General features: G+C 36.5%; 1 protein-coding gene across 1 annotated transcript in view; it reads right to left on the bottom strand.

Moving 5' to 3' along the window:
• Positions 1 to 18,068, bottom strand: part of DGKB (diacylglycerol kinase beta) — a 925,979-nt gene that overhangs the window by 529,253 nt on the left and 378,658 nt on the right. The window contains exon 7 of the mRNA XM_082472689.1: positions 8,187 to 8,340. Coding sequence (XP_082328815.1) covers positions 8,187 to 8,340 — 154 coding nt within the window. The remainder of the gene's footprint in view (positions 1 to 8,186; positions 8,341 to 18,068) is intronic.

Genomic DNA, 18,068 nt, shown 5'->3' with positions numbered 1-18,068 from the left:
CCTGCCTCTCAGTAAATGACCTTTTGTTTTAAGGGTCTGGTTTTCAAGACTCTTGAGAGTGCATACATTATTTCATAAACCTTTGGAAGGAAATTAGAAATCCTAGCCAGCCATGGCTGAGAGCTCTAAATTCATCTTCCATTCAGATCAGTCCTTGGGCCATCCACTTAATATATGTTTGTAAGAAGCCTGTGGATGTGCTTGCTTGCATGTGTAAACATGCAAACACGAAAATACATATTTACCAAATCTTTACCTGCATTTTCTTATGGGAAATGGATTATGAATGATTTTTCTTTTTGCTTAACTGTGTTTTTTCATAGGTATACAACTAACATATCCTTTATAAACATAAACTTAAATAAATATTAAGGTCCTTTAATATTAGTCATGTGAAACCAGGTTCCAGGCATGTAAAACCAGGTTCCAGGCATTGGAGATAAAGTACTGAACAAAGCAGATGAAAAATCCCATTTTCACAGGGTTTTTGTTCTAGCAGATCAAAGCAAATGCTCAATACCATAGCACATTTTCTAGCTTGCTACTAAGTATTTTTAGAGCATAACACAAATTAAATAATATTATGATTGATTTGAGACTGTAAAGTACTAAATATCATATTGCCCTCATAAGGATCTCAAAAACTGTAAATAAGTATTTGTGAACATATTATGCAACAATCTTAAGATAACACTATCATTTAATATGTAATTATTAAGATGCAATTCAAAATACAAAACCCCTTTATTTTGGGTCAATAAATTTAATAGTAAAAATGAACAGTTTGAAAACCAAAATTTTACTTAGCATATTCAGATAGAAGAACAAAGAAACCTATATAATCAAGTTCAGTATATTCAAACCCATTTAATAATTAAAGAGGAGATTTGGGAGAAACTTTTCTTTTACCGACAGTAATTTTATCATCAGTGGGGCCTTGAAGTTACGAAGTTTTCCCTGGTTTTAGGGAAGGATTTTTAGGGCTTTCAGTGTTTCAGGATAAAAAATTAATTGGAGTAAAATAATTTGTAGATTACTACTACTAATGATTAGAAGTCTGAATTTGGTACTATAGAGGCATAAAAAATGTAATGGCTGACATACATAAATGCTTATTGGCCAACAGATAGAAATTCTTGTATCTTTATTTCTAGGGCACTTGTATGTAGGTATATAAGCTGCACAGACTATAACTGTTATTATCAATAAAGCATATCAACAGCGATAAAAGCACAAATATATTTGAAATGGCCTACTGTGTGCCAAGAATCTCTGCATCTCATAGTTACATAAGTCTTGTACTCTGTTCAGTTTGTGTTTTTTGGGACCTGGCCTGCCCTTGTTTGTATGGTGGAAACTGAAGTAGCTTATTAGACACAAAAGGCCTATAAAGCTACTTTACACTACACACACACACACACACACACACACACACACATTTTTAATATCCTTAAGACAGTACTGATAAGAGTAATACTTTCTTCTCAGCACAGTTAATGAAGTGTGTCTTCTGGCAAGAACACTCAGTAAGGTCATTTGGCAAAAGAACATTTTCCCAAAGGTTTAAGTACTTCATTGCACAATTTTCTGTTCTTAACTTGATTAACTTCCTTATGGACAAAAAGGCATTGTTTCTCCTTTTCTGTCTAAAAAAAGCCATTGTGGTATGACTCTCTGGTTGTACAGACAACATGAAAAGAGCTAAATACCATTACTGATATTGTAGCTTCACATCACAAATTCACTAACCATTGCCACATCAAATGAGCAATGAGAGGGGACCCAAGATAAAGTACCTGAACTTTTTCAGAGATAGTTTTTATTATTCTCAATCTTAAATATCTTTGGAACTTTTTTATATCTTTAGCCTCATCTGCCTTCAAGCTAGCTGCCACACCACTGACAGTGTAATTGTTTTCTGGCTTACATCCTTTCCATGGCTCTCCAATTTCTTCTGGATAAAATTCAAAACATAGCATGATGGACAACACGCTCCACCATGGGGTCCTGGCTACCCACCTCATCTCTCCTCCAGTCATGTCATCTGTCCCTGCCCAACTGAGTCAAGGCACAGCCCCAGATCTCTCAGGACTCCCCAAAAGTCTACCTTCCTCCACTCTCTGAAGGCAGTCAGGACTCCAATCCTGCCAGGACTGCTCCCCCAACTCTACCTCCAGGCTGTGCCCAATACTTCCAAGGTCATGCCTACTATCTACTCTGGGACCATCAAAAATGACCTCCTTATGACCCGCATCCCAGTTTCAGTTCGTCATGAGAAACCTAGGACTTTCAGTCATCCTCAGCCTTGACCCGCACTTTCTATCTGATTCATTTTTGCCAACAGCATTCATTCCATTTGACGTGCCATAAAATTTTATTTTTAGTAGTCTTTCTCTCACCACTAGAATGTAAATGACTATGGGAGGGGTAGCTCTATTTTGCTCACTGATGTACACCCAGTAATTTGAATAGTATCTGGCACATTGTAAGTGATCAATAAATACTTTTGAATGCATAAATATTGAATGTCTTAAAGTTTGTGCACTGTCCTTTGATGGGACATGATTTTAATATTTAAACAGAAATTGTATATGTTGCTTTCTCTTCTTGGAACTCCCTTCTAATCCACTCCCACCCATCCCTCCCTCTACCTCTACCTGGATAATTTCAATTTATGGTTAAAATCTCAGTCACATGCTCCTGACACATAGAGCACAGCACTTATTTTATTCTAATAATATTGATCACCTATCTGTTTTTTTCCCTGACTCTAAAGGATCCTCAGCTTTCTTGTGGAATTCCTGGCACATAATGTGTTTTTAAAAATGAATGGCTGGATGCATAAATTAAGGAAATAATAAAACGAATAATTAAATGGTACGACTGGTCAATTCACTACATGATCTGATTTAAACGGCTAGGAAAATCTTCTCTTTGTGTGCTATAAAACAACTAATAAGAAATAACAAGAACTCTTACACTGACCTATGGCTAATAAAGGATGCTTCCTATTATAAAGTCAATGTTTTGGACACTGGGGAGCCCAACAGGAATATATAGTATGAGTGTCTGAACCAGTTAATAAATCACATCACATTCTCTTCTCATTGCCATATTCTTAGAGAAAGTAATTGTTATTAATAACTGCTGTTAATTGCTATCCTATACAAAAAGAAAGACAATTTAGCTGAAGAGGGTTAATTCCAGGAGTTTCTGTGTGACAGCTGTCAAAGGTGGGATTTGGAGAGAGGCAGGGATGTCCCAGCTAATCTACAAGAGGCAGATGGTGGGCCTTTAACAAGGGTCACAGGGTTGCTTCCCAGCTACACTCTCTAGGTATCCCATCTCACTGATCACTGCATCCCTAGCATGGAACACAGCACATGCTCTTGAATTAAAATGAAGCATTAGCTGAGACCTGAAGGAGCTGGGTTTTGCTGTGAAATAAGGGCAGAGGGAACATCACGCAGAAAAGCCCAGAGTCCTGAGTAAGCACAGCAGGTTTTAAGTCGCAGCAAACAGTTGGATATGAAAAGAATCTGGGTGCATGGGGCAAGGAGACAGAGAATGAGGACGGTAGGCAGACTCTATAAGCTGCATGGCATGGGCTTAATGCTATGGAACTCAGATTTTATCATCTTCTTAACTGCACTACCCAGGCCCTGGAGTCTCTGTAAGGTCACCTCAGGAGGGGGTGTCTCCAGAGGCAGGGGGAAGGCAGAGTTACTAAGACTCCCTGTACTCCGACCTCTCCTGCACCACCCCCAAAGCAAAGTAACTCTGCTTTAATCGGCTTTAAATATCAAGGATTTACGTTTACTTGGGAAATAAAGGTTTAAAACAACATTCCACAAGGTGATCGTGAAAGTCTGCACTTGGGAACCCACGAATAATATCATCAGGCTTCTGTGTCAGAAAGAACATTTTGCAGATGGGAGGGCAGGGCCTGGCTGGGAGTCATGCTAATTGATAGTCTATGACACAAACAACGATGTATCAAACTGACACTGGCAGAATGTTTGAGAAGAAGTTACAACGAGTAATAGAGAGCATTTTGTGATTAACTAAACCTAAGTAGTGAGGCAGTGAAGGGTAGGAAGGGACCAAGATATCAGGGTAGGGAAATTGAGAAATACTCAGGTTCCTTTCAACCAGAAAGAAGATAGGAATAGAAGCAGATTTGGGTAGAATATAATTATTTGATTTTCCAAACCACTTAGTTTGATTCCTTATGGAACGCTCACTCAGATGAAGGGCTCCATCTGGAATATAGTAATATGTATTCTCTGTGAGCTGAAGAAACCGTTTTGGGTTGTGTGGGAAACAATTGAGCATTTTATTTTAGACAGCACCTGTTTTTTTGTATGATGTGAAAAAAAAAAGTCATCTGTTGAGAGTGACGGGAAAGATATGAATAAACTAAAGGAGGTTTAAAAAGTTTAACCTGATTGATCTAGGAGACAGTATCAAGAATAAATACTTTTCAGAATAGATTTTTTTAAAAGCTGAAGAGGTGTTAAGGCCATGTTAATACTGGGTGTTAGGAATGTGTAGTGGCAACAACCTGCATGCATATTTATGAGATTTCTCCCTGGTTATGCTCAGCGTGCAAATAGCAGGGACTGAAATATGGGATCATAATAGTGATCCATGGTTGAGGGTTTGTGAGCCACTTGCGGAAAAAAAAAAAAAAGGATTCCAAATAATTAAACATTTCTGTAAAGATAATAGTTCAAGTGATAGATTCTAGGGATGAAGGTAAGATCAGAAATTGGTCGTTGGAATAGCAGAGAGGTTTAGGATTAGGGATGTGGGATTTACAATGAAGCAGAAGAGGTTCTAAGAAAGCTGGAAAGATGGTATATTGGGGATATATTTCAAAACTAAAAGTCCAACATGGGAACAGCAGAATTAATCATCTTATATTTAAATAGGGGATAAGAGGCACTTAACGGAAACAAAATGTTCCAAAACAATACATCATCCACTACATGAAATGCCAGATGGAGCATTAGGTTCAACAAAACACAACTACATACACACAACTTTTATACCTATTTATAAGTATTTTTAAATGTTTTATTCTATAAAAACTAAATGCTTTACTTTTACCAAATATGTGATCACTGTTCATTAACAAGAATAACATTTTTTTCCTTTTAAAAAGTTTGTCTTCTTATTGAGAAGCCTTTATTGTTCAGTTGATGTACAGAATCAAGAATGGCTACCATATTCCTGACGGTAATGTGGTAATGAAATATGTGAACTCTCAGAGCAGATAAACAAAGCAGATTATATAGCACCTCTTTATTCAAAAATAATTTGTGATTTTTTCAACCACAGATACATCTTGCGTAGATAACTTAGATTATTGCAAAGCAAGTTTCTAGGAATAAAAATCTATTTATCTTTCAGTTTCTGAGTCAAGGCTGCTACCCCAGGCCTTGAAAATTTTATTACTGCGCAGGGTTCCTTATTTCCCAGAAAAAAAAACCACTATCAAAGGTAATTCTGAAAATACATAGGATGAGAAACAGTCCTACAAAGGACACTATGCACCTATGTCTTAAAATGTGGAGGCCACACTTTGAAAAGGCATCACAGTTTAATTTATTATTGCTGCATGAGGGTTACACAGCCTATCTTACAATTCCTTTCAAGTAGGTCGATGCACGATGTGTGATTGTCCCAAAAGAAGTACAAGCTGTTATTCCTTATTTTTTTTTTCCCATTTTGAAACATGGTTTGATCTCTACTCCTTGTAAATTTGGTATCTTCTATGTAGTACTTACTATGTGCTATCTTGAAGAAAAGAGGGTTTGAGGTTTGAATTTCTTATAAAACTACCAAAGTAATTAGATTGTCTCCTTCCTCCAGGTATGACACAATTAGTCTGAGTCTGTTGACTCAGAGACACAACATATCAACAAATGTTCCCCCTTCTTTCTCAAAGAAGACAGTATTTCCCAAGGACAGTATTGCTTCATGTAAATTTAAATAAGGGACAACTTTGTTATTTCTAAGGAATATGCAGTCCATTTATAGCCTGAAACGGAGAACACAGAAGTTTCAATTTCTAGATCCAAGTAAAAACCTGTCTCATATAAAAATTTTCAGCCCAGAACACTGGTAAGCTCTGAAACCACACTTTAGGACAAACTAAACGGAACTCATTCAGAGAAAACAGCAAGTGTGGGGAGCCCTCTCAGTTCATGGTATAAGGGGAAATATTTCAGGAACAAAAATATTTGATGGGTAGTTAAAGATTATAAGCATATTAATTGTTCTATATTTTGAAGGGATCAAAATATAGCATATGGAAGGTGTACATCTGTTAAAAAACTTGAACCAACATGTGATGGCTGGCGGAAAAATATTTTACTTCATTAACAGAAAGGGAAGCAGCACAACATAAGGCTTAATAGTGTGGACTCTTCATCAGATTGCCCAAGTTTTGTTTATGGCTCAATCACCTATTTCTTGATTATATGTTTTAAGCTTTTTATTTATTAGAGTGCTAATTAGTAAAATTCTCCTCACCTCTTTACCCACACTTCGATATTCTATGTTGTGATACTTGGACGGGAAGTCTCAACCAGTGGCTCCCATAGGATACTTAATCCCCTCTCAGGGGATCTGTAAGGTCAAAATGCTACCAGTGATGATTCTGAGATATCATTTGCTTTTTTCACTCTCATTCTCTCATGGGTGTACAGTGGAGTTTTCAAGGGGCTACCTGACATGATATGGCAACACAGCAGCGGATGTGGTTATTCAGCTGTCTTCTATGAAGTTGGATGTTAGTCATTTGCAACAGTGTGAAATAATGTCAATCTTCTCACTAATTTTTTTTTGTTTTTGAAAATAGTCATTTTTCATAAAGATGTTATTTTTGTCAACATCTGAGGGGCCGATCATTGTAATTTCTAGAATGTGTCATCTTTAATATGGTAAATAGAAATAAATATCACCCATATAAACAAGAGCATTTTGGGGTCCTCAATAATTTTCAAGAGCCTAAAAGAGTCCTGAGATCAAAGAGTTTGGGAAACACTGCTGTAGACTACATTTCTCCATTGCCAGATGGAAACCTGTTGGGTTCACAGGGGGCACTAGGGAGACAAGAGAAGGGAGGAGGGAGAAGGGACTAGTTCCTGCTGGTCTAACTGCACTTATCTGTTAGATCTCTCCAGCATCTCACTGTCCCAGCACCTGGGTCCAATAGCAAGGCGCTCTAGACTCCAGCTTACTGCCACACCAAGAAGGCGCAGTGAGCTCCTGCAATTCAGTCCTGCACAGACCATGGTGATGCTGTAAGAGGTTTGACTTCCAGGGCTGCACAAACCTCCCTGAGCTCCTGAGCTATCAGAGCCAGTCAGGAAGGGTCCCCTCCACAGGAGTCTTGACAGCGAGACCTGCCAGGCAACACCCACCCCTCAACTCTGCCTCCCAGCCCCAAGAGGTCCTCCTTCCAAGCTTCTGGGTTTTGATGACTCCAACCCAGGGGACACATCTGCTTCCTATGGTTCTACCTCAGTGTGTCTCAGTGTTCATCTTCACCTTTTCAACTCTCCAACACTGTTTAACCAGTTTCCTATTGCACATTTTCTAAAGTAATAGAGTGAGATTTCTATTTTCCTGACTGTGTGGAGAGTGATACAATTAGTGACAGGTAGTAATGCATCAGACATCTCTAAAAAGCTACACCTAATGAGAGAACCAACCATCTCTATGGTGACAAACTGAATTAAGTATCTAAGAGAAAAATTAAAACTCTGTTCTGAGCTTACAAATCTAAAAATGTGAAAGTATATTGGTAATTTGAACAATTGATATTAAATACTATGTTTTTACATAACTGCCTTGTGACTACATATATTTATATATATATATATATATATATATATTCCAGTCATTTAAAAGAGCACTTTCCTATATTTGATGGAAGTATCTCTTAAAATTATTACCTAAACATAGACTTCTAAGACACTGAAATGACAAGTGATGAATAATGATAAAGTATATTTTCTCTAATGTTTAGTTGCACAGTCTTAATATAAAAGGATAAATCCTGCAAAAAAGGTAATTTTTAAACAAATCATCTCATCTTATAGAGAACTTATAATGATTTTTCCCTTTGAGGTTTTTGCATTACATACATTTTTAAAGTAAATAATTAAACTTACCACCTGAGAGGAGAGCAGGCTTACTTTTTACCATTGGACTAGAATGAGGAAACTTGTTGCTAAATGACATGAAAAGGTGTGTTGTGAAATCATCAGGAAGCTCGGCTTCCAGGAATGTCTTCATAAATAGCTTGAAACCTTCAAAATCTATCGTCTGAAAAAAAATTTAAACATATATTTTAAGACTCAGCCAATGTTAAGATTTTGTGCTATGCTCAAAATCATTAGTAGTAGACACGACCTCAAACATTCTTAAATCCAAGTCTACAAAAGGAAGGTAACTATTTGAGAACTAAATCGGGCAGTCAGTCCTAGGTTGACACTGGTGATTAGATTTGTATGTCTTACCTGCAATAATGGAGCAGGAAAAGCAGGAGCTTTTCACTCAGACATCTCTATTTCCACAGTATCTATGTGGCCTTAAAATTTTTACTCTCTGAAACTTAATTTCCTCCTCTGTAAATTGAGTGTAATATTCCCAATCCCGTAAAGTTGTTATGATGATTAAATCAGACAATTATGTGAAGATGCCAATGCAGAATCATGAACACAGCATGAATACTAAGAAAGAAAGGTATTTCTCTCATCTCCTTTCTTTGTCTCTAATGGTGAATATTGTTTTCGACAATTGGAGAAAGTGGTTGGCAGGAAAGTTTCACCCTAACACCAAGACGAATGGATATAAAATTCTAAAGTGAAATTCTAAATCTTCCTATGCAGATTTTCAAAGAAATCTGCTTCAAGATCCATGCCCACTCTTACTCATTGCAGGACTATAAAAGCGTCGACATTTACATGCAAAGAACCATTGCTACTTTGAGAATCTCCTTGTCTACTTGGGGAAATGGTGATGGGAGCCACCTTCTATCCTCAAGTTAATGAGAGGATTTCACAGGAGCTACTAGGAGAGCTTGCTTTGTCCAAGCAGATGAGGACAGTGGGCCAGGATCTGACTCCTGCCTGGGAAACTGAGGACAAGGATACAGGTACTCGGGACAAAGACAAGAAAATGGTATTGTACTGGGCTTGGCCAACCCTCCTTGTGACTGCAGTGACAATGACGCATAAATGTTGCCTGGGAAATAGCTGTAGACCTCATGGAAGAGAAGGCCCCTGGAGCTGTGTTGGATACTATCCAGTAGGCCATTTGAAGGGACTAGGAAACCTACAGAGAAGAAACTGAGCTAAAGCCACATCTGTCCAGATCAAGAGACTGCAAGGGCTATAGGCCTCATAGGAAGCCCTTGAAGGGCATTTTTTTATTACCCAGTTTAACGTAACTGAGATGAAACTAAAAATAAGGAAAAAATAAAACTTGGCAGATTAATGCTCCTAATTTTTTAAGAATCCTGGCAGAGGAGAATAAAATTAATTCCATAAACTGTTATTTTGGATACAAAAAGTCCATTTTTCCTATGTAAAAGTATTGGGATAAGGTGGTAGAGAACAACCAATTTTATTATTGTGCTGTTTTGAATAAACCCAAAAGGGAATCAGACATACAGGGGTATCATTATGAGAAAGTAAAATTTTGCAGATTAGATCGCATGCCCTTTAAGTATATGTACTGTGTATGCTTTTGTACCTAACATAACCTCAAGCTAACACAAAACAAAGCCAAAAACTTCACTTTATTTATGAATGGTTCCAAGACTCTGTCTACAACTTATTCTGACATTTTTGGTTAAATTTAACTTAGTCTTGCTTTGCTTATTAATTCTCAGAAGGGCACTTCAGATGTTTATATTGGTGGCGGTAAAAAGACTTCATTTCCTTCCATATTTAATGAATTACCTCCACCACAGAATATTGTAAATTCTACTACTGGATTGAACCACAAAACTAAAAACTGGGAATAATATGAATATATAAAGAATAGCATCAATTAGCAGAAGTACTTTCAAAAAGCAATTTGCCACAATGAATGAAGCCAAGGTTTCAAAATACACAGATGAGGCCAGCAGCCAGACTAGTATATCCAAATAAGTTGCCTTGAGCAGGGCACCTCTTCTTACTAATAGGATTCCTCAGGATGGCCTATCAAAAGAGAAGTAATCCACACTCAGTTGGATAAGTGACTAACACTTGTCAATAATCTTCAACATGTAAGAAGGGCTATGGGGAACGCAGGAGTTAATTTTATATGCAAAGTTATAGGAAATTTGTATGGTAAAAATTCACAAGCATTGTGATTAAAATCAAAGTTACTTATAGTTGCTTTTCTTCCTGTACCCTTTTGTAGTCAGCACTGTGTTTGGAAACATAACAGATGACAGAGCATGGTTTTGAAGTCACACTACGTGGATCAACTCTCAGATCCAACACTTTCCAGCTGTGTGACAGTGGGCAATTTATTAAGTTCTCTGTGCCTCAAATTCTTCATCTATAATACCAACCTCTTGATTTGTTAGGAAGAATTCCAAATCGTATTTGACGAATGAGCCTTAAAACCATATTAACTTAAATGTTTCCATTTGCATTTAACAAATCATTACATGGTTCATTGTTTTTTGGTGGGTGTTTTAAAAAATTGTTGTTGTTTACTTGTTTTTCATTTGTTTTTGTTTTTTTTTGAGAAACCAGGTAAAAAAATGTGAACAGAAGACTATAATTGCTGAAATTTTTTTCTCTGAATCTTCCTTCACAATAAGATTATATTTTAAAACAGAATTATTTCAAGCCAAGGGTTTGACGTGGTAACACAGGAAAACAACAACAACCAACCAACCAACCAACAAAAACAAAAACAAAAACAAGGACTTCAGAATAAAATGATTTTGTTTCATATTCCAATACCTCCACTCACCACCTGAGTGATTTGGGGCAAGAAACGTATCTGTTCTTTTTAAGGAAAAATCTGCCACATCCCAAGTGTGATAACCCACATAGGACCTCCCTGAAATCGGTGCTTGTGGTTTAATGATGAAAACCAGAAAAATATCCAACCAAAAGGAAGAAGTGAACTTAATGTATGACATCCCTCTTAATAAGGAATACATTTCTCCTTGGTCCTTCTTTTTTCAGATCTCAGGAAAACTTTCTGAATTTTCTCCAGTGTTGTAGCTCTCCCTTGCTCAGCAATCAAAAAATATGTTAGTCTTATTATCTGACATCTCTACACCTTCATTTCCTCCATATAAGATCAACTGTTCAGCATTGCTGCCTAAACGTAATAATAAATTGATGTAAAGCACTTAACGCATAAGTAAAAAGAAGCACTTGTTTGAGGTTAGATGGGTTTTTTCATTATCTTAATTTGCCCACCTCTTCATTGGTCCAGGAAATTAGAATTTCATTGCATTATTCCAAATCTAACCCTCTGTTTTTTGGGTCTTAGATATTTTGATGTAATTTTTCTGTGTCAGGCAACATTGGCAAATTACTGCCTTCAGAAAGCAAGCCTTTAAAAATAGATTATCTTACTTTAAAAAAAAAATAAAAACTTATCGTAGACATAAGAATAGAATAAAGATTTCCTTAGTTCTTAAATGATTTCCATGAGATGATGTCATCCTATTTATGACTAAAGTTTTACTGATGATGTCAACTTTTTCCTCCAACTTCTTTACATTATTGGTGGCAGCAAACTTCCTTTCTCTTACATTTCCTGTCATTACACACAGCTTACAATGCTGCAAAACCCAAACTTCTTCAGAGCCAAAAGGCAGCTGCTTCAGTGTTTCAGATTCACTGAGGAATTAATCTTCAATGCCTTTCCTGGTTAACCCATTTCTTTCTTATTAGCAAAAGATTTTCCAATCTTTTCTAAAATTCTATGTTGTCCAAAGTACCAAACATTTCTGTAAGTGGATAATGTCCTCAATCTATACATTTTCCTTATCTCATGATTTAGCAGAATATCTTGAAATTTAAGTATCTTGTTTTCTACTGCTGTCATCTAGCAGCATTAGCATTGGTTTTTGAAGATTGTGACCTTTAAATAGAATGAGATCATTTATATGCATAGCAATAGAAACACTAATGAAAAAAGTAGGGTCAGGCAATTGAATGAGTGTTCAAAAATCGAACTGGCTGTAAGCTCAAAGACAGATACACCAAATGATGTTTAAAATTTTGAAAACTGCTTTTTCATTTTTTTTTTCCTGAAGGAACAGGCACAGACTATTTAGGGAGATAACACAGAGAATCTGTAAAGAATACAAACTTGGGAAGCTGCTCAGATGTTGCTGCCAAGTTGGCATAAATCCAAAAACACACTTCTATATGCCTTTCATTACTATATCTGACCATCTGGTTTCTTGGTGTTTAAATCCCTGCTAATACTAAAGAAATAACTCTAGCATTCATCCAAGTAGATTCAAAGTGAATGAAAATAAATGTCGTCATTCTATCATTACTTTAATTTATTTTGGCAGTCTTGGGATGAAGATTTTCTCATAATCAGCAAACGTTCATTATGCATACATCCACTTTGTACTGGGCTCTGTTCTCGGTGGTGTGGTAAAGATGTTACTGATATATGCAAAACTCCTTCCACCAGGAGGCTTATCTTCTAATGAAGGGAATAAGAAAAACACCAAAATAAACAGGATAAATGTACAGTGTCTGAAGGTATTAAATGTTGTCTAAGAAAATAAAGAAGGAAAGGTTTATATATGGGGGAGGGGTGCTTACAGTTTTAAATCTGATGACTAGGAAATGAGAATCGGTTCTGTGAATAAAGATTTAAATGAGATGAGGGAGAGAGCTTCGTACATATTTGGAGAAAGAACACTGCAGATCAAACAGGTGGTGCGAATATCCTGAGGTATTAAGATGCTCCTGTTTTAGAGGATTTGCTGCAGGAGCTAGTGAGGAGGAGGAGTAGTCCAGAGCAGGACTGAGGGAGGACTGGAGTCACAGACAGGAAGTACAAGACGGGATCTTTGGTGGTGTGTGGATGGGGGCTGATCCTGTAACATATACTAGACCGTCAATAAAGCATTATGCTTTTAAGGTAGAGTGAGAGGAACAGTTACTGGAGGGATTGCAGCAGGAGATCACATGATCTAACACATTTTAACAGGATCATATGACCATAATAGGATCATAAGACTCTTTTATATAATAGGATCATTTTATATTATAGGATCTTATAACTTTTATATCACACAAAAGATAGTCTAATTTTCACATTTTCTAACAAACTTGTATACACAGCTGATTAATAAGTGATCTTTAAAAGAAAAAAGGGGGGCTTCCCTGGTGTCACAGTGGTTAAGAATCCGCCTGCCAATGCAGGGGACACGGGTTCGAGCCCTGGTCTGGGAAGATCCCACATGCCACGGAGCAACTGGGCCCGTAAGCCACAATTACTGAGCCTGCGCGTCTGGAGCCTGTGCTCCGCAACAAGAGAGGCCGCGATAGTGAGAGGCCCGCGTACCGCGATGAAGAGTGGCCCCCGCTTGCCACAACTAGAGAAAGCCCTCACACAGAAACGAAGACACAACACAGATAAATAAATAAAATAAAATAAAATTTAAAAAAAAAAGAAAAAGAAAAAAGGAATCATTGAACTATTATAGATTAGATTAAGGTACTAGCTAAAACCATTAACAAAGAAATGACTTTAATTCATTTACCAGCAAGTATGGACTGAGTACCTGCTATGTGTACAATACTGTTGGCTACTGGGCAAAAGAACTCTGATCAAATGAGGTAGGCAGTAACTTAAATTAGAGGCTTTCTTTCACTATTCCCATTTCCATTCTGCTGTCTAATTTATATCATTAACTAATTATATTAAATTGAACATTGACGTAAAGGTCATCGAACCAAAGTATATAAATTAATATGTAGCATGGTTAACTTCCTGAGATTTCAATTTTTTTATATTAAAATACTTTCAGAAGAAAAATGTACACTTTAAATGTCTCATTGTTTATGCTTATTTTGTATTGCAATTTATTGTTCATTACTTCAAATTTCAGAGAGCTCCTTGATAGTCTCCTAAAACTGCCATGGAGAAACTTCTGTTAAAGATAAAGAGTGAAAGTGAAAGTGTGAATTTCACACTGGATTTTTAAAACTTAGTTTTGGCAAATGAAATTATTTGTACTACCTCAGAGCTGCATAATTTATTAGTTGTACTTGTCTTTACCTAAAACTAACATTTATTAAGTCTCAGTAAAGAGAAAATTAGAAACATGTTTTTCAGTAAGACGATAAATGGCAAGAATAACAAACAATGCTACTCCAAGTTATTTTAGTACTTATGAAATACAAATAATGGATTGGAAGAATTTTAAGCAGATTATTTTTATCGTGATTTTCAGTATATCTTGTGATCAAGAGTCTGTATCCAGGGCTTCCCTAGTGGTGCAGTGGTTGAGAATCTGCCTGCCAATTCAGGGGACATGGGTTCGAGCCCTGGTCTGGGAAGATCCCACATGCTGCGGAGCAACTAGGCCCGTGAGCCACAACTACTGAGCCTGCACGTTTGGAGACTGTGCCCCGCAACAAGAGAAGCCGCGACAGTGAAAGGCCCGCGCACCGCGATGAAGAGTGGCCCCCGCTTGCCGCAACTAGAGAAAGCCCTCGCATGAAACGGAGACCCAACACAGCCAAAAATAAAAAAATTAATTAAAAAAAAAAAATCCTTCCCTCTACTTTAAAAAAAAAAAGAGTCTGTATCCAACTACGTTTTGTACTTAGCAGGAATCCACTTGCACGGAGTAGGACGTTGCCTTGCCTATGTTTCAGTGCTGTCACTAGAACTGCTATGAGTTGTTACTGAGGCACACACCAAATGCTCTAAAAGTTATTTCTCCTCAAAAAATAAAACTCAATAAAGATTTTGGGAACAACTATGCATATATAATTTTCATTAATAATGTCAGTTTTTAATGATTGCTTACTTGCATCTTTACTTTGAAAGAAAATTTCCAAAGGGGGTTCACTTAATGAAGGTATGTGTGCAGGCAGAATTACAAGTATCTCTTCTTCCCTGCTAGACTATAAGATGCAACATAACACTGCATCACATAGTGCTTAAAACAGTTTCTTTTACATTGTAAGTCCTCCTATATATTTGAAGTATGGACACTGGAATAGCAAAAAAAGAAAAAAAATAGCACAATTTCACTCAGTTACCTCTTTGTAGGAAATCTAGCAACAAAGAAAATTGATTCAGGTAGGATGGTAAGAATTTGTGAAATATAATAAATAGAAAAAGCTTCTGAGCAGGAATATACTGTTTCACTTAAATCTCAAACGAGATTATTTTAAAGTATAATAGCATATGGCTATATATTTAATATTGTAGCAGATTAAAATAAAATAAAATCAACAAAACTAATGATAACAAAATAACCAAAAATTTGGAATGGTTTCAAATATATACTATCCTATAAATTCTATTCTTTCTAATCCATCAAGGTCCAAATATACCAGGGTTATTATTGGGAGAAATATCAAGATGGGAAGGTGTAGAAGACAGACTAGGAAATACTCAGCCAGCATGTGAGAGTGAGGGATTGACACTTTACAACTGGGTAAAGGCTTAAGAATTCAGGGCTTAAGAATTCCCTGAGTTGAAGCATTTTGTCAGCAATTTGAAAATATATTTAATAGGTTGACACTTTTTGATAGCAAAGATCATCTTGACCATTTCTATTTCTCCCACAGGTCCAGATACAATATCCAGTATATAATATACATGCAAGAAATGCATTTGGGATGCAACCCAATTATTTTTGTTCCAAGTGCTTTTCTCACTTTCTGTATATTTATCTCTCACCAGTGCGTGCTTTTATGCCAAACTCTTTCTTAAAGCCTCCAATATCTCCTTTTAATCTTCATAGTTAGTGATACACTCCATTATCCATAAGTGGAAAAATAAAATTAGTTGTTTGCTTAATATGTTTGTTGCATATAATGGAAACTCTCTTAACGTTATTGTGTTCCAGGAACTGCACTAAATATTAATATGTTACATGTATGCTATACTTCAATCCTCACGATAACCCCTTAAGTAAATGCTACTATCACTCCTATTTTATAGACAGAAAGCTGAGGCTCAGAAAAGTCAAGCAAATTGCCCAAAGCCAAAAGCTCCTAGTTAGTGCCAAGGACCTAAATATTTCTGACTTCAAAGGCTACTATGTTATAGTTAATCAAAGTATAATTCTATAGACAGATTTTGATTTTTCAATATTCATACCTAGTACAACTGGTTTATCACCGTCAAATGTATTTTTTTTTTAATTTTATTTATTTATGGCTGTGTTGGGTCTTCGTTTCTGTGCGAGGGCTTTCTCTAGTTGCGGCGAGCGGGGGCCACTCTTCATCGCGGTGCGCGGGCCTCTCACTATCGCGGCCTCTCTTGTTGCGGAGCACAGGCTCCAGACGCGCAGGCTCAGTAATTGTGGCTCACGGGCCTAGTTGCTCCGCGGCATGTGGGACCTTCCCAGACCAGGGCTCGAACCCGTGTCCCCTGCATTGGCAGGCAGACTCTCAACCACTGCGCCACCAGGGAAGCCCCCGTCAAATGTATTGACTAGTGTATCAATAAACTAGCCATTAGAGAAAAAAGGGAAATAAAATAAAGTATAAAAATAAAAAGTAATGGCATAACTATCTCTACTCAGTTCCACAATCTTGAAAACTCTGAGTTGACTGTAACTCTTTTTTGACATACTAAGTGTAACCTATTACTTTTGACCATATATCTGCAATGTGTTCTAACTCTGCCCCCGACCTCTATTACAACCCCAACTGCCCTCCCAGTTTTCATCATTTGATTGGACTGCTTCAATAACTCATACCTGGTCTTCTCTTTAACTCAAGCCTGTTGTTCACATTGGTTTAGAAGTATTTTCCTAAGTGGAAAATTTAACTCGTTGATCTTAGGAATATCATTCATGATTTCCTTTACCTATTAAAAAAAACCTTAAAATCCTTAGACACTCTAGGCCTTTCTACACAAATCTCTAGATTTATTTTCCCCTAATATCCTTAAATGTACTTCTGCTCAAAAAAACTATTCCTGTTGATGAAAACACACAAACAAAAACAACATACAAACCTTAAGATAAGTTTTAGTTGTAGCAAGCACCTAAGAGTTTGCTCTACTTGTCCCTGAAGAAGTGAAAAAGATCACCTGAAGATCCCAGCATCACTTTCTCTCTAACCTGATTTTTAACTCATATAAATTATTTAATAAATGTTATGAAAGAAATGAAAGAGCAACCTACACAGAATGTTTAAATACTGCATATCAAAGTTAGCTGTTATGATTAAACTCAGGAGAGTTACTAGTTTATTTTTCAAATGATTTAATCTTGTTTTTAAAACTCATCTGTAGAGAAAGCAGTTGGAAGCAATTAGTATAATTGTATTTTATATACCCTAAATATTTACCTATTGTTAAATTTCTGTATATTTATTACAGAACGTTAAGGGAGAAATGGATCAACTGTGACATATCAACTGTAACAGATAGCACCTAGCCACTTGAAGCAGTCAAATCATTAATCCAAGCTTTCAATTTTGGATAGATGTAGCAGATGGTCCGTTCTCAAATTCAAGATGTTTTCATAGATATAAAATAGTTTGTTTTTTTTGTAAATGTTGAGATTTGATCCTCAATGCAATTAAAAGAAACCTGCAAGAAGTTATTCAACTTGATTTGTTTAATTATGACATAACTAATTAATCTCACAAGTAGCCATGCAAATATTTTCTCAAATTGTTGGATGTGGTTCCATTCTATGCAAGAGCAATTCTCTGAGTATCAAGGCATAAAAACTGAAGCAACATGGCGAAATAAAAGTTACTATGTATTTCAACAATAAGTAATACACAGTCAAAATTGGGTTAATAACAATTGTAGTAGGCATTTTATTCTTCAATTTGCTGGTATGTTTTCGAAACTGTGTTCTG

The sequence above is a fragment of the Balaenoptera physalus genome, assembly GCF_965194825.1.
Source record: "Balaenoptera physalus genome assembly, chromosome: 8".
NCBI classification, from domain to species: Eukaryota; Metazoa; Chordata; class Mammalia; order Artiodactyla; family Balaenopteridae; genus Balaenoptera; species Balaenoptera physalus.
Note: the sequence above shows the minus strand (reverse complement) of the source record. Positions and strands in the feature narration are given on the sequence as shown.